The sequence below is a fragment of the Schistocerca piceifrons genome, chromosome 7, assembly GCF_021461385.2.
Source record: "Schistocerca piceifrons isolate TAMUIC-IGC-003096 chromosome 7, iqSchPice1.1, whole genome shotgun sequence".
Classification (NCBI taxonomy): Eukaryota; Metazoa; Arthropoda; class Insecta; order Orthoptera; family Acrididae; genus Schistocerca; species Schistocerca piceifrons.
In genome coordinates, this window is record NC_060144.1 from 486,946,712 (window position 1) to 486,974,104 (window position 27,393).

Here is a 27,393-nt window from a genome sequence, read left to right on the forward strand (position 1 = left end):
TGTAAGAGTTAATTTTCCTACATCCACGTAACTGAAAATCTTAAATGAAGAGTTATTGTAGTCAAACCATTTTTAAGATAATCTTTGGCTCTTTAATAGGCTACAAAAGTATTATTGATGAATTTATTTCACTCAACCTCATTTAGTTTTAACATTTCTTGGTTAGCTTTTGCTCCAGCTGGCACTGGGGCACCAAATGTTTATTGACTAGCCTTTATGTTTATTGAATAGCCTTTTCCCAGTGGCTTCACTCACAGATGCATATGACACATTATTAAACACACCACCTCCTCCCACTCTTTGTGCCCAACTTATCCTCCCACGTCTCTCTGTCTATCATTTATCGCCTATTCATTCTCTCTCTCTTTCTCTCTCTTCACCTCCTCCTCCCCCTCTCTTTGTCGATTTTCTCCACCCCCTATCTCTGACCATATCCTCCTGCCCCCTCCTTCTAACCATATCCTCAACCCCCCTCTCTTTTCCTATCTCCACCTCCCCCTCATTTTTTTTTCATCTGCCCAGTACCCCTCCACACCTTCCATCGGCCTCATACATCTCCCTCTCCTCCCTTCTCTCGGTCCATTTCCTCGTCTCCCTCACTCTGTCCACCCTGCCCCCCTCTATCCATCTCAACCTGCCCTCTGCTATGCTCATCAGCACAGAGAAGCCCTGCAGTACAGTCCAATAAAGCAGGTCACTACTGCTCCCACAACAAGTCCAGCATGTGGGGCAGGCTACACATTAGGGGCTTGAAAACAATTTATGTACCCCTGACATAGAGGCCACCATGCAAAGCAGGTTGAAAAAGCAGGCCGATACTATGCCAACACAATACGCCTGTCATGCAAGACAGCCTGCATGTTGGGGCCCAGAAAACTGTTTCTTGCCCCTGCCCTGTGAAGTGAGTTGAAGTGGCAGGCTGATACTGTTCCCCAACAACATGCCTGTCGTGCAGGGCAGCCTAACTGCCAAGGGCGGGAAAAAAAGTTTTGTTCATATATTTGATCATATTGGAGCTAGGAGGTTATAAATGCACAGTGCTGATACTCGTGACACTTGGCAACCCAGCATACTACACTTCAACACCACAAATGTCTTGAGAAATGTACAGATCATCTGAATGGCCTTCCTGTTCTCACCATGTCACTCGATGAACATACCTAGGATGCAAAGGGATGAGATATGCATTCATACTAGCCTCCAGCCAACATTATTTGATGGAATGACACAGCATATGATTTGAAAATGTCAAGAAATTGCTCAAGATGACATCTCACAGCTGTTTGCTACCATAACTCAACAAATACCAGAGAGAAGAAACGCATTAAAGGTGAACAACAAATGCTACTGCAATATGTTAAAGAGAACTTTTGTGCTCTGAACTGAACTTATTAATGCTGATGAGGTTTGGTTTCAATAAGAAGGTGCTATCTGTCGCACATCGTTTGCGATGGTAGACTACTTAGGAGAGAGATTCCTTGGTCAGGCAACATGAATTGGCCACCCACATCTATTGATTTTTTCCTTTCTTCCTCAGTGAATAGTTTCAGAATGATAGATGCAAGAATGCTGAAAAGTTACGGAAAATTTCATTGAAAGAGGGGAGCATACCGTCATAGTCTTAAGTGTCCCACCATCTGACTGCTTGCAATACCTCCAGTGTCAGTTAATATTAATCTAGAATAATTAATCCCAGTTACAAAGAGTAAAGTAAGAAATTTTTTGTTATTTATCTTTTCAGAGTGAGGGGGGCACTGAATCCAAATGTCATTAGCATTGGCTTTGCACACAATTCCAAAAATTCCATGTGGCATACACATGTTGTGCAGCTGTTTCAAGTTGTGGTTCTGGTACAGTAGGAAGACGGAGTTGTACAGGGTTAAAGTCAAATTGCGACTCTAATTAGAACCATCTAAAATAATGATGAAAGTACCTGGAAAAAATATCTGGAAAATAATGAACAAAACTGAGAATGACGGTGTGGATAAAAGCAGGCAATATTAGGTAGGATTTGAAATTAATGTTGTACCTTAATGTCAGAAAGTATTGTATTCTTCATAACATATTGCTCATTTGTGGATATACTCATGTCTGTATTTCCAGGAGAGAGGGTGAAGACAGAGTGGAAATTTTAAATCTAGAAACACTCATGGACGTATGGGTTCACAACATTCGAATCCAGTTAGCCATGGTATGACCTACTGACAATTTTGAAAGACCGTATGATGCCATGACAGACAAAAAGTAACATTTCTCACAAAAACACAATACTGTGAGTTTAATTGTTGTCAATTACTGCTAGCTCAACATTCCTTCAACAGAAGTCAGCTTCAGAGGACAAAGGCCATTTAGAAGCTTCAGAGGACAACCTCTCAATGCATTCACCCTTATCTTCCATAAACCAAGCAAGACAAAGAAAGGACACACATACAGAATTTCCAAACACAGAAAAACAAAAAGAACTAACCTTATCCAGAAACGAATGTCTAATATATGATGTGTGTCTGTAACATGGTTTCCAATTTTTTTGTTTAGAGAAGGCGTTTATTGGCAAAGAATGTTATATTGATGGAAAGGCTGGACTTTCAGCTATTTTTCAACATAATCACCACTGCAATCGATGAACATTTGCATGTGCGGCAGCATTTTTTTGTATACCTTGGCACAGAACTCTCCTACTACGTTGTTTTTCACCTTGTTGTCAGTCTGGAAATGTGTTCCATCCTGACTTCAACTCAGGAAACAGATGAAAATCAGTACGTACTAAGTCTGGGCTGTAGGGACGACAGGTTGTGATGTCCCATCTGAAATGGGCCAGGAGATCAGCTGTTGCATGGGCAGTCTAAGTACGAGTGTTGTGTGATGAAAAAACACTCCCTTCAACAGCATTACCCTCCTTCAATTCTGAATGGCAAGACACACTTGTTTTAAAAGTCTCACAGTAGCAAGCAGCAATTATTATTGTATCAGTAGGCATCAACTTGCACAATAATATGTACACCTTTTCTGTCCAAGAACACACAGGCCATCACTTTGCAGCCAGACAATGTTTGTCTGAACTTTCATGGCTTTGGTTTTTTCTTAGTTTCAAGTGTTGTGTAGTGTACCAAAGTTTCATTAGCAGTGACAATTTAATCCCAAAACTCCTTTCCTTGTTCTGTGTAGTGCTCCTGGAATCCATAGGCTGCTTCAGCACGTTACTGTTTATGGTCTTTGGTGAGCATGTTGGAGACTCATCTCACATGCACCTTGGAATAATGCAAATGTCTGGTCAAAATCTTGTCAATCGCACTTTAGGGATCTGTTCACACACCTCACAAACTGTGATATGCTGATCTTCAAGCATTTCTTTGTCCTCTTTCGCAACTGTTTTGGCCAAAACCAAAGGCTGACCAGAACACAGTTTGTCATGGACATCTAACTTGATTTCTGACCCACTTTCGCACAGAGTGGCCCTTAGACTTCGCGTAACTGATGATGAATGTGAATAGGAGTAGTGCCCTTGGCACTCAAAAAACAGAACACTGCATGCAATTCACACCTGATGGGAGAGTGAGTGGGGGATATCTCTCATGAATGGCTACCCAGTCCAGACTGAGCATCACAGCAGGCTCAGGTTGTGTGTTTGAAAGGGCTGGTGGTGGTGGGGTGGGGTGATCCAAGCTAATGCCAGTACTACCGGATCTAATGTAAAAGATGCTCAGTAGAAATGCAAAATGATAGCCATTATTCTCTAATTTTACTGCTCAGCATGCTGAAACCTGCTGATTGACACTCAGCTGAGAGCTATTACTAAAACTGAACAATTATATGTATTCCTTCTTATCTATTATGGGCTTGCACATTCTGATAAGCAGGTTTTAAGTGAAGTTCTATACTTACAGAAGGTTCGATAATTTCACTGGACTATACTGTACTTGAATCCATTAAGCATTAGCATAACTTGTAAACTGCTACCAATATAAAGTCTTTTGTGCATTTCTAATAAAATTTGTTTTGTTAGCACAATTTAATTGAAACAGGCACTACAATGTAATAAAATATCAGTGCACTTTTCTTATGTAATTCCAAAACTGACCTACATCTTTTATTAAGTTGCTGTACAAATGATGAAGTTCACTAATACTCACCCTTTTCTTGTTGGTTTTATGCATCACTTGTGTGTGCACTAAATTCTGAGAGCATTGTTTCTTACTAAAATCAGATCTTATGGTTCCAATAAAATTAACTTGATTTCAAACTGGTCAACAACTATGCTTGCTGGCTTGATCAAACTGCATCATGTGCAGTGTAAACACTCCATCACATCATCACGGGCAGCACAAACTCTACATTACACAACACAAGTTGAATATGCGGGATGTTTGGAAATTCCAGTTATCAACTTCTAGGACTTGTAGAGGGGAGTGAGTACATAATATTTTGAATAGGATCCAGTGGCGGGAAAAGTACTATTTCTGTGGCATAGCCATTGGAAAACATGTTTGCTGGATAGGTATGCAACAGAGCAGTCATGATGGGTGGTGGTTACATTGGATCGGCTGATGTCAATTGGTATCTGTCCTACATCTCTGACCTCATTCACTTGTCTTAGTGTTAAAGAAACATTGACAAGTACATGTTTGTAGGTACACCTACTATCCTTCTGAATGGTGAAGCTCACGGTAATGGGAGAAATGGTCGTCGCCTCGTTCTCCACAACAACCACCTCCATTGCATATGGTTTTCACCACTATTATGCAACGGCTTCGAGAAAGGGCCCTTCACCGACTCTGTTGCTCCAACGAGATGCCGCACAACTGAACTGGAAGAGACCATACTGCATCAAGTTGAAGAGAATCTGTCAACGAGTACACAAGCAATTTCTTTGGCTATTAATGAGTGGAATTGTAAAACAAATGGTGAACTGGGACACACATAATCAATTACTTGTGAAAGTGGTTGCATTATCAACATGTTTTCAAATAGTTGTAGCATGGGAAAGGTATGTTACCAAACATGGATTCCAATTCAAAATATTATCTACTCACTCCCCTCTACAAGTCCTAGAGGTTTGTAATGGGAATATCCAAACACCCTGTATGAACATGTAATAAAGGAAAAAATAATCACATAACTGGCACTGTAAGAACAGGGCCATATAGTGCATGGAGTTATATTCACCACAGTACTTAACTGGGTTTTCAGTAAGTCAGATAACTGACAGGAAAAAAGGGTAATATATCATTATGTAAATTTTACAACTTTGTTTTTCAATAAATCTGATAATTAATAAGAAAAAGGGCTAACAGAACATAATAATAATAATTCCTTTTATCATTTTCTGTGTCTCAGTGGCACACTGTCGGTCTGAAGGTCTTGGGTTCGATCCACAGTCAGTCCAAGGATTTTTATCCATCACTTTTCTTACCACTGTCAAAGTCTGTTAATATGGAACATGCTAGGTTGCGTGGTGGTTCAGAGTGCACATCAGAAGGTAGTTCCCCTACTACAGGCTTGATGCGAGTTCAAAGGTTGGAGGAAGACAATAGTATATCACATCCAATAGGAGTATGCCCAGCAAAGCACTGTAGTGTTCAGACCTACCTTTAGGTTGATGACATCTTTACCTTCACCTCTTGATTTCTGACAATCTGCAGTTTTATAACTTCAGTTTGAGCCTCACATATGAGAGAGTACCCAAAAGAAACTTAACATTTTCAAAAACTTATTTGTTCACATTTTAAGCACAAACCTTCAAAGTACTCTCCACTTGCACAATATGTTTGTCTAATCATGTATTCCATTTTTCAACATTTCTTAAATTCATCTTTTGTGATTTTTTGACAGCATCACAGTAGTTTTTTTCTTCACCTCAACAAATGCTTTTCTTTCATGTCTCTTTTCAGTCTAGGAAACAAAAAACAGTCACAAAGGGGAAGGGCGAGGAACAGGGGTCATACCATTTTTGGTCAAGAATTGTTGTACAGCAGGGCTGTATGAGCAGGGGCATTGTCATAATGGAAAAATCTGTCACCCCATTGCCACAAATCGGCTTCCGCCGTACACTGTTGCACAGTCTCCTCAAAACTTCCAAACAGAAGGCCTGGTTAACTGTCTGACCCTGCAGAATAAACAATCAATAATGACTAATCTCATATTGAAAAAACAAATCAGCATCGTTTTTAAGTTTGAATTCATCTCCCTCTGGAATGTTTTCTCCATCCACTCCTAGTGGTAAAATGTGGTATTAAAAATGCTCTGCCCACCAAGAAGATAGTTCAGTTTCTTTGGGGTACCCTGTCGTACAACATGAGTCTGTGATGATGTTACAAACTTTCAGGGATGATGATGAAGAAGGATAAATGTACTAATTTGAGGTAAGGGAAATTTCCGAGTCAAAAGGTACAAGCGAAAATATACTCAAGTTCCACCTTAGCCTAGCACAAAGCTTAAATTAAGGGCCCCAACTTCCAAATCCAGGACATTACATACAAAATTGCTGCTGAATAACCCCAAATACCCTCAGATATTTTCTCCTTTCTAATGGACTAGTTATATTGCACGTAATTTGATATCAGAGAAACCGAAAAACCTGTCCTCAGTACATTAATAATGAATTCCTTTTACATGCACAAGTTTCACAAGCTGCTACATTTAAACAGTTGTTGGAAATGGCATTCTACAGCATCAATGCAGGCATGGCATCATCAAAGTTCTTTCATACCCATTCTAATATTACCAGTGTCATTTGAACAGTGTCACAAATGGTGAGAATTCTTGCCAAGTGATCCTCTTGTCTCAACAGGTATCTCATACATGAAACTTTTTACATGGTCCCATTAGAAGAAATAAGGTGGGGGGAGATGAGGTGAAAGTACTGGCCATGAAACAGGACCTGCTCTGACTGTCCAGTTTTCAGGGGATGTCTGATCCATATGTTCACAAAGCCTCCATCAAAAGTGAGATGGGGCTCCATCATGTCGGTATCACATCCACTGACAAATAACAAGTGGGATATGTTGCATCTTACCAACAGGACCACTACATGTGTGTATTAGATTTCAGAGGTATCAGAATGATTTTCTCTTATAACTCTCAATTTGGTCGTTTCTGGAAACAGAGTCCTTTACCTCAAATTGATACATTTAACATTCTCCATAATCAATGAAAGTTGGTATCAGCATCATGGAACCATCCTATAAACACAACATTTCATGTACAAAAAAGTAATAGTAGTAGCAAAATCTATTGTCAATCCAGAGTTTGGTTTGACTATCACAGTGATTTACTAAGCATTTTCTTGTTGGGGTTGGTATGCAGCGCCTTCCTCCAACCACTGAACTGACAACACTCTGTAAGTTGGCATAGAATCCAGACTATGGCAACCTGGCACTTTAATGTTAAGTGCTGTCTCCATTACTATGCATAATGCATCTGTATTTTACTAATTTTGCTCTTTCCTGCCACTATGAATAATTCACTGAATTTAATGGGCTGAAACTCCATTCTGTTAATATTATTTAAAAACACTTGACAGGGAGGGCAATAGTTTTAATCTTTTTCTTACTTAATACTGTTTATCATCAATTTATTAATTCTGCTTGTTCAACACCACTTCATGATATTTGTCAGCACACAAACATTTAAAAATATGTATACAGGTATTTTTTATTTTCTTGTTAACCAGCACCTTCAATTGAAGTGCTAAAATCCTTTCATGGGTATGCCTCATTACGTTTGTGATTTTGCCATTGGCTTCATATTAGAAACACAATGTTTTGGATCTAAATCATTATGGAATTGGATAATAAACTGCTTCAGTTGTAAAAGATTTATTTGTTAAGTTATGTATGGTTTCAGGCAATTATAAGCGATTGGTCACCAGGCTGCTGTCTGGTGACAGCCACATGTGAAGGCAAGATATGATATCACCCGAAACCCGTAGTAATTAAAGTAATAAATTTTTTTCAACTTAAGTGGTTTATTATCTGATTCCACAATGCTCAGTTGTGGATGTCCTGTCAACCAAATTTTGTAAATCATAATGATCTAGGAGAAATTTGTAAATGGTTGCTGCATTATTATTATTATTATTATTATTATTATTATTTTTTTTTTTTGTTGTATATACACCAAAGTTTGACATACATTTCTCTAGGCGAAAAAAAAAATTCTGGGTTTACTGTCACATTAGCAGGTGGATCATAACAGACTGAGCAAATGCTTGAATGGGCGAAGCGATGGTTGGTCCTTTTCATAGGAACCATCCATGCCTGAAGTAATTTAGAAAAGAACCCAAGAAAATGTAAAACTGGATGTCAGGACAGGTATTTCAACTGCTGTCCTCCTGAATATTAATGCAGTGTCTTACAACTGTGCCCTTCATTCGGTCTCTTGGAAGTATCTAGCATGTAATTTCTACGCTAATAGTAATTAGACATCAAATTCTTTTCAATATTTTTATAACAGCTTTTCTAGCAATAATTTTTGAGCTAGAGGCATTTTTTTGGTTTGCTGAATACTTTCTCAAATCATTTTTAAGAAAATATAAGGGCCCTCTCATCAGGTACAATTCAGTCGGCCCTTCATGTACAATAGTGCTTCTTTTGACTCTTCAAAACATGTTAAGCAATCACCCAACTCTTTAAATGACTTAAATATCCTTCAACTTGTTGGTCTTTGCATTATTTTTTAAAACATATATGTGTGATATATGCTTTGGTGAATCAGATGCTTATATATGAGATTAAATGAGTCAAGATACAGCATAATTAGTGACTGCTTCCATTAATCTGTGTCAGTGGCTACTGGTGAATTGCTCCTATATATTAGTGTGTGTGTGTGTGTGTGTGTGTGTGTGTGTGTGTGTGTGTGCGTGAGTGTGTGTGTTTGGAGCTTATGGGCACTCAACACCAAGATTATCAGCTCTGTTACACACAATTAATGAAATGAATGTGGAGAAAATGAAAAATCGTTGTCACACATTGAGGAGGAAGCATATAAAATGGCAATCAGACAATCACTCCTACATAACTTACACTGACTCACACAATCACTCTATCTCACTTGTTGTAAGACAATGGAGAAAATGTAAAAGATGCAATACATGGGATTAAAACAGAAGTAAAACCATGGAAGAGCTAAAAGAAAGTCATAGAGAAATGTGGCTGACTGACCACTTAACAAAAAAATTGAGTGAGCCAATCACTCTCTCAACACATTAAAAACATTACCCTAAAATTTATGGAAACCAGTTAGACAAATCACAGGCCCTTTAAAACTCTCGCCACATTCATTTGAACATTACTTAAAATAGAAAGCAGATCTATTGGCAGATCTGCTGCTGTCCTCTGGTTCGAAAATAAAACAAAGTCTATTAAAATACGACACACACTGATCTGTACGCCTCAAGCATCATCACACATTGGAGAGTCCTCTTGCTGGAGCAAGAACCAATGTGTTATAGCCTGTCATAGGGCTGTGGTCTATGTGAACATAAGTAAGGAGGACTTTGTCCCATCAAGGTGGCTGAAAGGAGTCACACCGTGGCCATGTTGTGGGCTTTACTAGATGGTGCTTATTGTCTGTCACTTCCAGCCACTCATCCTCTCCTTGATTCAAGACTCTGTACCTCAACAGCAAGACTGTAGCATGCAGGGCATGGCACACTGAAGTATCTTAGCTTTCTGCACATTGTTGATTAAAAATTTCTGTGCACAATTCCATTGAAACCACCTGTGTTTTTCCAAAACTCAGACTGCATCTTCGCAATCTTTTCAGGTATATTGAGCAGCTAATTAATATATTTTCCCATTTGTGTCAATTTTGCAATTCTTCTTATTACTATTGTAGTTGGGGTGTCAACAAATAAAGAATTAGTAACTAGTTGTGCTGTGCAGGGCTACATAAGAATTTCATGCAAAAAATATTCATGACTATGTAATAATGATTGTAAGCAGCCAAGAGAGAGAATGGGAGGGAGGAAAACAAACAAAAATTGGTGATTCAAAACCCTCATTAGTGCACAAGGAACGTGTGGATTATTTTCATGAACACATACGCAAGCAGGATGTGAAACATGATTTTTTTTAAAATGTGGAAATACGCTTTGAGACTATAGCAGTAACCTATCTAGATTAATCTGCTAAAGCTGCAACTTTGCGGACATGTAATACCCTTTGTGCATCAAGATCTGGTAATTCTTAAGTTTTACTACTATCATTATTATTACCATCATTAATATTATATTGTGATTCATCTTTGAGGAAAAGTAATTTCCACTAATAAATAATGTGGCAAGTTTTCATGATCTTCTGACAGAACTAATCACTAAAGCAAAGTCATCGCAATTGTCTTCTGATGTGTGGAAACAAACGCAAAAAAGTTGCTGCTGCGTGTAGTATACGTATCACAAGTGAATATTCATGACACTGCGGTTAAACAAAAGTAAGGAAAGGCAACCACTTACCTCAAGTTGATTGTTGTATGGGTAGAGACAGGAAAATTTCACCAAAATGAAAATGCAAAAAATAATGCAAAATTGGCAATTTTTAGCAAAATAACACTAAATTTGATGATTTTTACAAAATATAGCAAAATCAATTACTTTACCGAAAGATGGTAAAATTTGTCATTTTCCCGTATAAATTGGTTATAAATGTGTGGACAGCACCACACCAATATTCATAACTAGTAGTTATTGAATGTTGAAACTGCATTTGCAGTTCACATTTTCTTAAGGCAGATGTTCGTGTGCCATTTTAAAATGACAGTTAATTTCCCATGTAACTAAAACACGACATTAAACTTAGTACCAAAGTTAGTAAAAGACACAAAAAAAAACTAAATTGGAAAGAAAAATGACACTGAAACTGAAAAAAATAACATCAAAATTGATAAAAAGCACATCCAATTTGGCAAAAAAACACATTTTTGCCAAAAAATTACACCAAGTTTTGCAAGAGGCTAACACCAAATTTGGCAAAAAACATCAAATCTGGCAAAGAGCACCATATATGGCCAAAAAAGCACCATATATGGCCAAAAAAGCACCATATATGGCCAAAAAAGCACCAAATTTTTCAGAAAAGCACCAAATTTGGCAAGAAACAAAACCAACAGCATCAAAAAATACCACCAATATTGAGAAAAAGTGCACCAATACTGATAAAAATATTATCGAAACTGGCAAAAAGTAACATTGAATTTGGCCATAAAATTTTTTCTTGTCCATATGTATGGGACATGAGATGAGACAACACATGGGCACTAGCAGTTTTCTAGCTATCTCTCTTTTTGCAGTTTAAACATGAGAGAGAGAGAGAGAACTTTCAGTCAAAATAGTCTCAGTTGCTCTTGGTTCAGTTCATGGTAGAGAAAAAATGTCCAATAATTATGTGTAATAGAAACTGGTCACCATTTTATCCTCTTAGAAGTAGTTACTCGCAGTAACTCATGAGTTTCAAAAAACTAGTCACCATCACTTTCCCCGCCAGTAATACTATGGCTTTTTGAGTTCACTTCACTTCTGCTGCCATACTGTTTTCACTGTGGTTTTGAAGTATTGATGGGTTCACATTTCGTATATAGTCAATAATGATACCAGGAGTCTTTAAGGTTAAGCTTAAACTTTTCTATACATTTTGAAATGTCATTAAGGGTTATTTCTCTATAATCAACAAATGCAGCACATTCAGGCAATTATATACCAATTTATTCGAGATCCTAATCTTATCTCACAACAACACAAATTTTGTTGATCTTTTCTTCAGGAAAATTTTTTGTTCAAAAATTAAGAAAGCAGCAAATCTGTAATGCTCATGAACACTGAAGTGCCAAAGAAAATGGTATAGGCACGCGTATTCAAATATAGAGATATGTAAACAGGCAGAAAAAGGTGCTGCGCTCAGCAACGCCTATATAAGATAATAAGTGTCTGGTCGTTAGATCGGTTACTGCTGTTACAATGGCAGGTTATCATGATTTAAGTGAGTTTGAACATGGTGTTATAGTTGGCACGTGAGTGATGGGACACAGCATCTCCGAGGTTGCAATGAAGTGGGGAGTTTCCTGTATGACAATTTCATGAGTGTACCGTGAATATTAGGAATCCGGTAAAACATCACATCTTGGACATCGCTGCAGCCGCAAAAGGATCCTATGAGAATGGGACCAACAAGAGAATCATTCAACGTGACAGAAATGCAACCCTTCTGCAAATTGCTGCAGATTTCAGTGCTGGGCCATCAACACGTGTTAGTGTGTTAACCATTTGTGTACACTTGATGACTGCACGACACTAAGCTTTATGCCTCTCCTGGGCCCGTCAACACAGACAATGGACTGTTGATGAGTCAAAATGTGTTGCCTGGTTGGACAAGTCTCATTTCAAATTGTATCAAATGGCTGGATGTGTACGGATACGGAGACAACCTCATGAATCCATGGACTCTGCAAGTTACCGGGAGACTGTTCAAGCTGGTGGATGCTCTGAAATAGTGTGGGGCATGTGCAGCTGGAATGATATGAGTCCAATAGGTGACAGGTATGTAAGCATCCTGTCTGATCACCTGCATCCATTCATGTCCATTGCGCATTCCGACGGACTTGGACAATTCCAGCAGAACTATGCGACACCCCATATGTCCAGAATTGCTTCACGAGCACTCTTCTTTAAACGCTTCCACTGGCCAAAAACTCCCCAGACATGAACATTACTGAGCATAGCTCTGATGCCTTGCAACATGCAGTCCAGAAGAGATTTCTACCCCCTCGTACTCTTACAGATTTATGGACAGCCCTGTAGGATTTATGGTGTCAGTTCCCTCCACTACTTCAGACATTAGTCGAGTTCATGACACGTCATGTTGTGCCACTTCTGCGTGCTCATGGGGGCCCTACGTGATATTAGGCAGGTGTACCATTTTCTTTGGCTCTTCAATGTACATTCACATAATCAGCAACAAATAAACAGTATTGAATCCAGTCTTTTATTAACTCCCTTAAGCACAGTTTGTATATAGGTCACAATTTATAACTGGCTGAAAAAATTTTATAGCAGCATGGTATTCACCTTTATTCATTCCTATAAACTGGATGGCACTATTCGGTTATATGTGCCAACAAATATCTCTTTGTTGAATAAGTCCGAAAGCCTGGAGGAGAAAAAACAACATTACAAGAACAATACTTACCAACAGATATGTTGTTTGATGAAAATTCCTAGTATATCATGGCATTTACTAAATATATCTGTCCACCTTTTAATAGTGAGATGAGATGTGAAGTAAAAATGATGTAGATCTCTTCATGTGATTAAGTTAGAGCTATCCTTTACTGTACTAATATATTGTTTTAAATGGTGCTGTTCCATAAAACAAAACCATAAATATGATTTTAGCACAGATATAACTGCATGTGAAAATACAAATAATTATATTTTTATTATCTTTCATATTAACAGGTCTCGTTATGTACAAGTTATAAAAATACATGCTATTACTATTTTATCACATCACTCCACTTTTAATTTTTTGTTGACATCTTCATTTGACTCATATTCATCACTTTTTCGCTTCCCATATAACTGCTTCTCAGATTTCTTCTGTGCAAATGTTTTCTTAAGACCCTTCATTTTTCTTGTCTGTAGTTTGCCAATATTCTGCTTGGGAACATGTATTCTGCCATGTTGGGTTCCAAATGCATCCTCTGATATATTTTTAACTTTCTTTACCTGAAAAGTAAAGTTGGTAACTTTTGTTAGTACTACAACCATACAAACTCCAGATCAAGAAACACACCCACCAGCAAGTTTTGCAAATGAATGCATAAATATGGGAGTCCATCATTAAAACAAGAAAGCCAGCAAAACACACAAAAATGATAATTTATTTACGGTTTTTGTCCAATGCTTTCCACAAGAAATTCATGCAGAAAAAATCAAACAATGGAAAATCCAGGATGGAATGTAACAATATTACCATATAACATATAACAGAGACACTAAGTTGCAGATAGGCACAACAAAAAGACTTTCACAATTAAAGCTTGTGGCCAGTGGCCTTCGTCAACAACACACACACACACACACACACACACACACACACACACACACACACACACACACAGACACGTGTACGCACGCATGCACACACACCACACGCACACATGACTGCAGTCTCAGGCAACTGAAACCACACTGCCAATGTGCTTACGGATGTTTTTGCTAAAACTTAACAGTTTGTTGATGAATTCCTGTTTGTCATCTTCACACAATAAGTGGTAGTAGAAGAACACTAATAGTGGTTAACATCACTGTTATGGCAGTGTGGTTTCAGTTGCCCAAGACTGCAGTCCTTTGTGTGTGTGTGTGTGTGTGTGTGTGTGTTGTTGATGAAGGCCACTGGCCGAAAGCTTTAATTGTGAAAGTTTCTTTGTTGTGCCTATTTGCGACTCAGCATATGGTGAGTAGCAACTTTCTTGTCACAATATTGTTAGAAGCTCAAAAATGACAAAAACCAACAAGGAAATAAAGTTATTCATATTAGAAGCTTTAAGTGTTCCGACATAACCTTTGAAAAATATTGAACAATGTGGTGCACCATTTATCGACAAAATTATGGGGGAGGTGGAGACGAATGAGCAAATCACTTAGAGAATCGGTGTTTCAGAACTGAAGGTGGGACAATGTATGCTTAAACTATTCTATATTCTCTTACATTTATTGCCATTTGCTTGTTCAGTTATTACACATTCACAATAACAATGGTTTATAGTGACATTCTAATTGAATTCCTTTCTTTTTCTTTATGTCTACATTTTATATTCAGATTGTTTTGTGCTCCCCTACGCACCCACACCTTTCATTTTTATTTTGGCTCAATTTCCACTGACAGTTCATTACTAAGAATGCTCTGGAATACGAACTAGCTATTATTCCACTGTCATTTCCCGGTAAATTACTGTGGCCTGCTTCTCTACTGATTTATGATATGTAGTGACTATTCCTTCCATTATCAACAAATAATACCCTTTTTTCCTTTGTTCTCTAGCTAGTTTCAAATTTTAATACATTCTCAAAATTCGCAGTTCAACAGTATTTTTATAATTCTGTGCCTGCCACATCAGCTATAACTGTTTCTATTTCAGCAGGTAGTCAACAGACTCTTCTTTTCTGTCACAATTTTGTAAATTATGAATATGTACATACATATATTTCTGAGTGAGCACTGAACGGTGGGTGTCTGATGCAAATTACACACTTCTGAAATGCTACAGGTGCCTCACGCAGATTAAAAGCTGAAAAACGAAGCCACATCAAGCTCAATAAAGGCATGCACATACTTCAACATGTTTATTACAGACCTATATAGCCACATGGATTGTAAATATGGCTTACAGATGTTTTTGCTAAAACGTAACAGTATTTTGACGAATGCCTGTTTGTCAACTAAAGACAATAACTGGTAGTAGAAGACCACTAATAATGGTTAATATCACTGCATGAAGGTGCTCTTTCGAAATACGTTGGATTTTCACAATACCTGCTAACACAGTGCCCACAAATCTCAGTAGCTCTTACTATTTTGAGATAGTCTTAAGGTGCACAGCTAAAAATAAATGAGAAGGATCTAACAAACTGGATAGGATGCTAAATGATATCAATATAAACACTGTCTAACTTAAATAGTGAATCACAATTTCATTGTGTTTTGGCATCAGTGGTAGAACTGGTGAGAGTGTTACATTTGAATAAGCTATACCAGTGTTCAACATTACAAGAGAAACTAAGTTGAATTTCAAGGTAGTGGCTCTGAAGTCAAACGAAACTACTCTGAAGTGATCAGTCACAACTTAAAGGAAAAAAAGTTACAAAGAAAATAGAAGGGTAATTCAGGAAAACAGTAGCGAATACAGGAGATAAGTTGACAATATGGCATCACATGATGCTAAAGATGCAAAAACAACTGCACAGATGTGCAAGAATCAATTTAGTTTTTGAAAAACCGGATTAAAAGTATGTTGTATCGACAGGACTGCTGCCTCTCAGCACAGCCATAACAAAAGCTGCCCTCAGCAGAGAATGCAGAGAGCAAGTCAGTAGCAATGAAAAGGTTAAAGTTGTCCTGTAAGTATACTATAGACAGCAAAAAACTTACAGTGTGAAATTAAAGTCAATATGCAACTCTGCAAAAACCATGATTGTAACACCACATTGCTTTTTGAGTTTTCAAACCACTTTTGCAAAATCATTGTTTTATCTTGTACTTTTTATGTTGTTAGTATCATTTTTAATGTTCACATATGTTGATATTCTCATTTATATTCTTTTACATTTTCAAATACTCCAGAATCTCAACCTTAGCCATTATACTCCAGTTGCAGTTTCTGTTAGCATATTCTGTATCTGGATCACCATTTTCATTCTCTCTCCATCTCCCCACTCTCGTGCTAAAAGAATCAGTGTTCATAATATTTTATCTACAGCTATTTCACATCCCCACCAGCCCTATCATAAACATTTATCTTTCAGTGAAGTTAACTCTCTGAACTGTGATTTCATTGCCACTTTCATAGCATGTTTTTCCTTCTTCCTTGCCTTTAACTCTTTCCATAACAATTTTGTTTACATTATTTTTAAAACCCACAGCTGAATTTTCGGCTTTTGACCTGAAAAAGTTTTTCGTGGAAGACACATATTCAGAGATTTGCCCAGCATTTTTGTTTCTGAAAAATAACAAGAGAGAGCCCTCCCATAGCAGCCAGCCTTGCTGAAGGCACCTCCAGTGCTGGGCTAGAGGGCATGCATGCTCCAGCGAACTTGAGGGCTACGCCGCCAGTAGCAAAGCTAATGGCAGAGTCACCCAAACCAGACAGGCCTCGACAGAGGAGCCACACAAATCTTGTCTCACACGAGACAAGGAAGGGTGTGGGCAGGGCTCTACAGACGTAGGGAAGCCAGGCCTCAAAGGGGAGTAAACTCAAGGGGAAAATAAAGTTTTCCAGGTTCAGGCATTGGGCATGGGGTTTACATCTACATTTACACCTACACCCGCATAAATACTCCGTACGCCACTGTACAGTGTGTGGTGGAGGGTACCCTGTACTACACAACTAGTTATATTCCTTTCCTGTTTCACTCGCAAATAGAGTGAGGGAAAAAATGACTGTCTATATGCCTCCGTATGAGCCCTAATTTCTCATATCTTGTCTTCATGGTCCTTACGTGCAATGTATGCTGGAGCAGCAGATCTGTTTGGCAGTCAGCTTCAAATGCTGGTTTTCTAAATTTTCTCAACAGTGTTTCTCAATAAGAATGTCACCTTCCCTCCAGGGCTTCCCATTTGAGTTCTTGAAGCACTTCCATAACACTTACAAGTTGTTTGAACTTACCAGTAACAACTCTAGCAGCCCGTCTCTGGATTTCTGCAATGTTTTCCTTCAATCCAGCCTGGTATTGATCCCAAACACTCAAACACTACTTAAGAATAGATCACACAAGGTCCTACATGTCATCTCCTTTCCTAAAGTTCTGTTGATAAACCAACATTGACCGTTTGCCTTCCCTGCCACAATCCTCACATGCTCGTTCCATTTCATATCACTCTGCAATGTTATGCCAGGATATTTAAACAATTTGACTTTGTCACGCAGGACACTAGTAATACTGTATCCAAACATTACAGGTTTTTTCTTCCTACTCATCTGCATTACTTACATTTTTCCACATTTGGAGCTAGCTGCATTCATCACATTAACTGGAAATTTTGTCTAAGTCATCTTGTATCTCCCTACAGCCACTCAGCTTTGACACCTCACTTCACACCACAGCATCACCAGCAAAAACTGCAGATTCTACCCAACCTGTCACACTTCCTTGGGGCACTCCCGACAATACCCTTGTCTCTGATGAACATTCATGGTCAAGGACAACATACAGTGTACTATTGCTTAAGAAGTCTTCAAGCCATTCACTTATCTATGAACTTATCCCATATGCTCGTATCTTCATTAACAGCCCGCAATGGTGCACCGTTTCAAACGCCCTCTGGAAATCTAGAAATATGGCACCTGCATGTTGCCTCTCATCCTTAGTTCACTGTATATCATACGAGAAAAGGGCAAGCCAATTTTGACATGAGAAATGCTTTCTAAAACCATGCTGATTCATGGACATAAGCTTCTCAGTCTCACGGGAGTTTATTATATTCGAACTGAGAATATATTCAAGAGTTTGCAGCAAACCAAAGTTAGGGATATTGGTCTGTTCTTTTACCCTTCTTATATACTAGAGTCCTCTGAACTTTTTTCTATTCACTCAGGACTTTTTGCTGGGTGAGAGATTCACGATAAATACAGGCTAAGTAAGGGGCCAATGCCATAGAGTACTCTTTGTAAAACTGAATTGGGATTCCGCTGAGACCTCGTGATTTATTTGCTTTCAAACCTTTCCGTTGTTTCTCTACACCATGGATGCTTATTACCATGTTGTCCATAAGGGAGCCTGTCTGATGGTCAAATGATGATATATTTCTATGATGCTCCTGTGAGAACGATTTCTTGAACATTAAATTTAAAACTTCGGCTTTTCTTTTACTACTTCAACTGCCACAGCAGACTGGTCAACAAGGGACTGAATGGAAGCCTTAGAACTGCTTAGCGATCTAACATAGGACCATAATTTTTTCAGGTTCTTTGCCGGATCTTTTGCAAAGGTGTGATGGTGGTAGGTGGTAGTTGTATGCTTCACGCACAGATCTTTTCACAGACACACAAATATTTACAAACCTTTGTTTGTTGTCATTTGTGCCTTCTCTCCTGAAATGTTCAAATGTGTGTGAAATCTTATGGGACTTAACTTCTAAGGTCATCAGTCCCTAAGCTTACACACTACTTAACCTAAATTATCCTAAGGACACACACACACACACACACACACACACACACACACACACACACACACACACACACACATGCCCGAGGGAGGACTCGAACCTCCGCCGGGACCTTTCTCTTCTGAACCGAGAGTGCAACAGCCTCTACTTCCTCAGAATCTTATGAATTTCGTTTAAACCATGGTGGATCTTTTCCATCCTTTATCCACTTACCGGTAACAAATCTCGCAGCCCATCGCTGAATTGCTGCAATGTCTTCCTTCAATTCAGTCTGTTACGAATCCCAAACCTAACTCTCCAGACCACGACTTACAATCTGCTTAAACTTTGCCCATAATTTTCTCTACGTCCATTTTACCGGAGCTAAGTGATGTCAGCTCACTGTCTAACTGAGATGTTAACAACTTATCTTCTGTATCTAGCACGAACACTCTCTTAGCCTCCTTGATTGATTTACCAACTTTCGTAATCATGATATTATGATTGCTAATCCCCGTTCCTATGATGACACTGTCAATAAGGTCCGGCCTATTTGCTGCTACAAGGTCCAAGATATTTCCATTGTGTGCGGACTACTGAGCTAGCTGCTCAAAACAGTTTTAAGTAAACATGTTCATATGTATTTCACCTGACTGTCTATCTGTAACCCCTGCAATGAATCCAAAAGACATCCCAGTCTATACTCGGTAGGTTAAAGTCACCTCCAACTAGTATCGCAGCATCTGGGTATTTACCCACTATTGACTGTTAACTATCTTGAATGATTCTAGAACTGTCACAGCGGAATCAGGTGGCCAGTAAAAACATCCAACAACTATCTTGGTTTCACCTACATCTGTTATATACAACCTGGTAACTTCACTGACACACTCAAATTCGACCTCAATAAAGAAAATATTTTTGTCAGCTCCAATGAACGCTCTTCCTCCTATGGCTGGTGATCTGTCTTTGAGATGTACATTCCATGACTAACATCACCTCACAAAATTTAATTGTTGTGGATATCACATATCAGCCTCAGAAGGATACGGATTACACGATGATGATAAGGAAGGAAAAACGTTAATGAGTGAGAAAATGGATATTATGACAGCCATCCGGAATCAAAGGACATTTAAAAGACCTGGCAAATTGCATGAAACTGGAGAAGAAATGAACAAGTCTAGAGTGAAAACAGTTCCACTAGAAGAAATATGATGGGAAGAACTTGGAATGGCTGAAATGGGGAAACATTTTTTGATGTATAGTGGAATGGATACAGAACAACATGGTATTGCTTACACAAGGCTAATGTAATTAATTTCAAAGCAGTTAGTGATAATTTGTGTTCACTGAGATTTATGGCACAATTTTTTCAGGAATATGAGGAGGATGCATTTCACTCAAAACTAAAGTAGGAAATCAACAAAGTTCAAAGGCAAAATATGAAAATGTCCTTGCAGATCTGAATGCAAAAATAGGGAAAGAAGAAGTATATATTTACAGCGCACTTTTACCTGGCTCCCCCTGTGATCAGCGCAAGTCGGCTGACTTGATGTGGCTCTGAAATGTTTACGCTCTCTGCTAACCTTAGCAACATAACACTATTGTGTGCTGTAGCCTTTAAGAATCTATTGTTGATTCGTGTGTGGTGTTGTTGGTTGTGACACACACTGTTATTTATAAAAATGAGTGATGAGGCTGTACCTGGTCCTTCAACTCCATGTACTCAGATGTGAAAGGAGGAGAATAGTGTAAAGTAGTAAAGTGATGCTGAATGTTATTCAGTGCTGTGACAAGGAAAAGAGGCAGAAGGCACTGTTACACCTGCTCCATACGTATTAAAATGACAGAAATGTATACAGGAAAAAGTGAGAGCAGCCTGAAAAGACTGACAAATTTTTTGAGGACTCATCCTGGCTAATCACCTGTTACCACTGGCAAGAAGGGGTAAGTTTCACATTCGTTTGTTTGTTTGCTGTGTAATGCGTGCCGAGTACAAAAATAATTTCCTGAGATAACCACGTTTCGATCTTCAGATGAACATAGTAAATCAAATTATTAATCCAGCATAATTCATTAATCAAATTAATACTTCCTCTTCTCCATTACAATTTTGTCAGTTTTACCTATTACCATATTGTTACTTTGAGCTTTATTCCAGTTTCTTTTTTTATTGTGAGGAATGCATAAAGGCACAAAGCATTTAGGACCTAAAATACTTTATGTAGCAAATACAGATTTATTACATCAAACAGTTGTTCAAAATATCTTCAGCATCTCTTAGCAGCATGTAACTTGACATTTTGTGTGTTGACGTCTGAGAGTGAATGAATGTATTCCACCTATCACATCATTTCCTCCGCTTTCAGCACTCTGCATGTAGAGCAAAATTACAATGCACATATTGTACTTGCAAAATACTCTAAACTACATTTGTTATTACTGTCAAACCGTTGTTGACAGAAGCACAACAGTAAATTCTTTGTAATGACTAATGTAATTTAACTTCATTTCGATGTATTCTGTGCAGAATGCAGTCCAACTTTCTAAGAATTATTTTTCATTTACTCCTCTTGGTGAAAAAGTGGTGAAATTCTGACTTCAGTCGATGATTTTAATAAAAAGGTAATTAGAGAAACAATCTAAGAATTTTATACCTGTAAGAAGAATGTACTAACCATAAGCAGATTGCTGCCTGTACTTAGAAGTAAAATCAACTGGAAGTGGAGTGGTACCTCATTGACAAAATTAAGGAAGTCTATGGGCTTTAAGTGGAAGGTCCAAAATAAGAGACTTTTATTAATAGAACACCCAGACACAGTGTTCTGGTGGTCTTGCTTTGTAGTTGAAATGAGAAATATCAGAGAATCAGGGACAGAAATTTTCTAAAGATTTCTTGAACTCGCTGCAAACAGTTGCCTTTTGTTTTGTTCTTCAATTCTTTTACCATCCCATTACCAGTTTCGAACCACCTAATGATTCATTATCAGATGGTACATATTTATTGTTTGTCTGCACCAGTGTGGAAGTAATGTAGCAAGATGTATAAACAAAACGTAAGGCTCGGAGTGTGGCAAGAATCATTCACATTATGTGATAGATTTTGTTGTTTTACTTACAGTTATTAGTATCCGTTGGTTGGATCTTTGTGTACACAGTATTCTGGAAAACATAATAAATTTTCTATCTTGATGAGACCTAGGTAGACAATAAAATAACCTATGGCAAATGCTGACAGAGTCAAGGGGTGGTGGGTGTCCAAGTGTGGGGAAGTGCCTAAAGGAGGCTCATTGTAGGATGTGTCGTTTCCAAAAAGCGATTTCTAAAGAAAGCACAGCTCCAGTTCTGGGCCAGATCCTTGCAGGGGGACTACCGTATGCAAGTGAGTTCCGTGAATTTTGACAAACGTTATGAGGAGAAGGTTCTTGCAAATCTACCTTCATAGTCTGTCACTATTTTCCATAATGCACTATATCATTGCAGGCAGTCAATAAACCACTGACCAAATATGACACCAAGGTGACACTGGTCAAGTGGCCGCAAACTAAAGGGTCTGATGTGATGACAGCATGCAGGAGGAGGACCTGTACACGTTAGTTCTCCAAAACTGGCCCTCCGAAAAATTGCATGTAATAAACCAACTGGGCGCAAGTAAAGGCCGCAAATTCAGACTGCCACCATAAATTTGCAATTTGAATATAATTGAGTTTGCATGGGCCAAATTCAAATACAATTCAGAGAACAAAATACAACAAGGGAGACGTCTGCTAGAAACCTATTAAATCTCACTGACACTGCCTATCAGCCTATCACAGCAAAGATTTGGAATCTTACTCCAAAAGGTGCAAGAGCTGGAGGAGGATTATTGGAGGTGTGACGGTGTTAAGCAAATTGCTGTTGACAATGCTGATATTAACATGAATCCAGGCAGCACCACTGAATCTGACAACTCACGGATGGACTCAGCCACGGACAACTGCAGTGGAAACAACTCCCAGTTTCATAAATTTTTCTCTTACCTAGTCATTATTTACATTTGTCAGAAAAATACATATTTCATAGTATAAGTTTCTGTTTTCAGTTACTCAAACATTAAGGTGATGCTTAATTTTGTGCCCTTTTGTCATGAATTAACCCATTAGAAATTTCTTTCTTTTATAAGATGTAGCTGTAAGCTGGCTGTCCTAGGAGAAAGAGGTGAGACGTCCCAACAGCCAATGTGCTATGAGCTGAATGCAAGCTTCTGCTCTCAGCATTCTCTGATCAGGGGCCAAGTAAAAGTGTGCGATCAGCAGAAACACAATAGGAAAAGAAAGCCTCCATGAAGTCAGTAATGATAATGGGCTAAGGCTGACACACTTCACCAGTTGTAAGAAGATGATTATATGAGCAAAAAGCACATGGCAGATGGAATCACCAGATGGAGTTATGAGAAACCAAACAGATCATGTAACTGCAGATAAACTGCATGCACCAGACATTATGGAAGTTAGTAGCGGTATAGTGGTGGATGAACACACATGTCATACCTAGTGTGGTTCAGAGACAGACAGATGAGAGCTCTGGCCAGAAACAAAAAGAGATGGCGAAAAGAAAGTTTTCAAATTAAAGAAAAGCAGGAAGAATACAAGAAGATATTAGAAGAGATTATCGAGACAAGAAAGAACACCAGGAAGAAAGGGGATGTGCATCATAAATGTGAGATACTGAAACAGCCATCAGTGTAGTCATAGAGGAAGTGCTGGGGAGGGTAAAATACAGATGAATAATTAAATGGATTGCTCAGGAGTCCTCACTGGTAAGCCAAGAGAGAAATGAAGCGAGACAACGAATACTGCTATGAAAACATGACTACCACCACGAAACTACAGACGGAAGAGTAAAAGAGTGGATAAGTTACATTGGGTGGAGAAAAGGCAGTATGAAAGGGGAAGATAGAGCAGTTGGATAAAATGAGACACAGTAATAAGATATGGAAGTTAAATGAAAGATCTGGAGAACTGAAGAGAGGATTCCAACAGAGAGAAGTCTTCTATAAGGATAAAGATGGAAAACTAATTCGACATAAAAGCAAGGCTTTGGAAAGCTGGAAAGGATATGTTACTGAATTGCTCAATGGAAATGGTTGGAGGTAATGGGTGGAGTTAACAGAGATGAAACCTAAGGTGAGGAAGAGAAGGAACCACATTTGGAACTGGAAGTAGAATTAAATTTGGATGAGGAGGACAACAAATCAGCAGACTGAAGCTTAAAGAATAATAAAGCAGTTGGACAAGATGGCATAGTGATTGAATTATTAAAATTGGGGGGAAAGAAGATGGAGGCTGGGGTTAATGAATTAATTAAAGAAATGTGGATAACGGATAAAATGCCTAAGGATTGGAATGAGGGAATAATCTGCCCATTACATAATGAATGTGGGAAGTAAGAGTGTAACTACAACTGCGAGATTACTCTCTTGGATACAATGTACAAGGTGTTTACTAAGAGTTTATCAACTAGACTACAATGTGGGGTGGGGTAGGGGGAAGAAGGATATTGGGAGATTACCACTCTTGTTTTAGGAGATATGGATCCACAATAGACCATAAAGTTTTAGTGAGATAAGTGTTTTTATAAATACCACAAGCAACTGCATCAGTTGTTCACCGAATTTAAACAAGCATATGACAGCCTACACATAAATAAGATTCTCCAAAAATGAAGGATTTTAGAATACCACTAAAATTAGTGAGGCTGATGGAAATGACAATGAAAGTAACAGTTTGCAAGTCAGAGTTAAAAAAAAGAGCTGTCAGAAGAGTTTCATGTAATGAGGAGGCTGTGGCAAGGAGATGTGATCTCTATGTTATTCTTCAATTTAGCACTAGAGAAGATAATTCGGCAAATGTCAACAGACACAGGGGAACAACATTTAGTGGGCTGGTCTAGGTGGTGGCATATGCTCATGATGTAGCATTAACTGCAAGGAATGTCAGAGCTCTGAAGATAATTACACTGACATTACAAAAGACATGGGATAGTGATGTGCACATATACAGATGGTGGTAGTATTGCATACAAAAGGTATAAAAGGACAGCACATTGATGGAGATGTCATTTATACTCAGTGATTCATTTGAAAAGGTTTCAAATGTGATTACCCACACAAAGGGAATTAACAGACATTGAATGCAGAATGGTATTTGGTGCTAGACGCATGGGGCATTCCATTTCAGAAAACTTTAGGGAATTCCATATTCCGAGATCCACAGTGTCATGAGTATGCTGAGAATACCACATTTCAAGCATTACCTCTCACCACTGACAAAGCAGTGACCGACGGCTTTCACTTAACAACCGAGAGCAGCGGTACTTGTGAAAAGTAGTCAGTATTAAAAGACAAGTACCACTGTGTGAAATAACTGCAGAAATCTATGTGGAACATGGAATGAATGTATTCATTAGGACAGTGCAGCAAAATGTTGTGTTAATGGGCTGTGGCAGTAGACGACTGGTAAGAGCGTCTTTGCTAATGACTTGATATTGCCTGCAGCGCCTGTCCTGGGCTCATGACCATATCAGTCGTATCCAAGACAACTGGAAAACTGTGGCCTGGTCAGTTGAGTCCCAAATTCAGTTGGTAAGAGCTGATGGTAGGGTTCAAGTGTGGCACAAATCCAACAAAGCCATGGCACTGTGCAAGCTGGTCATGTCTCCACAATAGAGTGGGCCGTGTTTACACAGAATGGACTGGGTGCTCTGGTCCAACTGAACCAATTGTTGACTGAAAATGGTTATGTTCAGCTACTTGGAGACCATTTGCAGCTACTCATGGACTTCATGTTCCCAAACAATGATGTAATTATTATGGATGACAATGGGCAATGCCACAATTGTCTGGCATTGGTTTGAAGAGCAATCTGGACAGTTCGAGTGAATGATTTGGCCACCCAGATCGCCCAGATGAATCTCATCAAACATTTATGTGGCGTAAATGAAAGGCCAGCTCATGCACAAAATCCTGCACTAGCAACTCTTTCACAATTATGGACAGCCATAGAGGCAGAATGGCTCAATTACTGCAGGGGACTTCCAACGACTTTTTGAGCCTATGCCATGTTGAATGGCTTGACTATCCTGGGCAAAAGGGAGTCTGACATGATATTGGGCAGTATCTCTTGACTTCTGACACCTCAGGGTATGGTGCATTAGTTGGAGAAGCAAAGAACTTAGGACTGGAAATGAATAAAGACAAAAGGAAGTGCATGAAGATCCTGATAGGGATAGGGAAGAGGCTTCATAAAAATAAATGAGAAACAATATCAAAGAGTGGAGGAGTTTAAATATCTAGGTTTGATAACAACAGAAGAAAAGACGACAGCACTACAAATTCAAGTAAGGTTAGCATGAAAGCTGATACTATCATACCTCGCAGAACATATTCAAGTCCAGAAAAGTTACTAGGAACATGAAAATCAAAATGTATTTGACTGCATTAAGACCTAGTGTAATGTATGGATTACAAGGCTGGATGATAACCACAAAGGAAGGAGGCTGTTTATTGAGATAGGAAAGAAGATTGTGAGACATATATTTAGGGCAGTAAGCAAGAAAAAAATCTTGAGAAAAGGACAAACGCATAACTACATATACCATTTGGACAGGTGAATATTGTGAAAATCAAGCAAGGAAGAATACAACAGGCTTGTCACATACAGAGAAGGCAAGAAACTCAAAAGTGTTTATACGAAAGCCGAAGGGGACATGGAGAAGAGCAAGATCCAAGGAAAGGTGGTTGGAAGATATGGAAGAGGACCTCAAAGCAATGGGAGTCACGAACTGGGGAAGGAAAACAATGGACAGAGAAAAATAGATACAGGTGACAGAAGAGATCGAGGTTCTACTAGGACTGCAGTGCCAACCAGTAAATCAGTTGGACAGATTTGGCCCACTGAATCTGAAGTGGGGTGTTACGCGGGAGGGTCATTCTGAAATTCTGCTATATCTGATCAAGAATAAATATTTTTAATCACCACTAATGAAGAAGAAATAAAAACTTTGAGGTTTGCCAGTGACATTGTAATTCTGTCAGAGACAGCAAAGGACTTTGAAGAGCAGCTGAACGGAATGGACAGTGTCTTGAAAGGAGGATATAAGATGAACATCAACAAAAGCTAAACGAGGATAATGGAATGTAGTCAAATTAAGTCGGGTGATGCTGAGGGAATTAGATTAGGCAATAAGACACTTAACGTAGTAAAGGAGTTTTGCTATTTGGGGAGCAAAATGACTGATGATGGTCGAAGTAGAGAAGATATAAAATGTAGACTGGCAATGGCAAGTAAATCGTTTCTGAAGAAGAGAAATTTGTGAACATCGAGTATAGATTTAAGTGCTAGGAAGTCGTTTCTGAAAGTATTTGTATGGAGTGTAGCCATGTATGGAAGTGAAACATGGACAATAAATAGTTTTGACAAGAAGAGAATAGAAGCTTTCGAAATGTGGTGCTACAGAAGAATGCTGAAGATTAGATGGGTAGATCACATAAATAATG

The 27,393-nt window shown here is 38.6% G+C and overlaps 1 protein-coding gene across 1 annotated transcript in view; it reads right to left on the bottom strand.

Moving 5' to 3' along the window:
• Nucleotides 1-13,405: 13,405 nt before the first annotated feature.
• The window catches only part of LOC124804963 (ribosome production factor 2 homolog), a 43,005-nt gene continuing 29,017 nt past the window's right edge, over nt 13,406-27,393 (bottom strand). Inside the window, exon 6 of the mRNA XM_047265354.1 lies at nt 13,406-13,714. Coding sequence (XP_047121310.1) covers nt 13,496-13,714 — 219 coding nt within the window. The 3' untranslated portion in view covers nt 13,406-13,495. The remainder of the gene's footprint in view (nt 13,715-27,393) is intronic.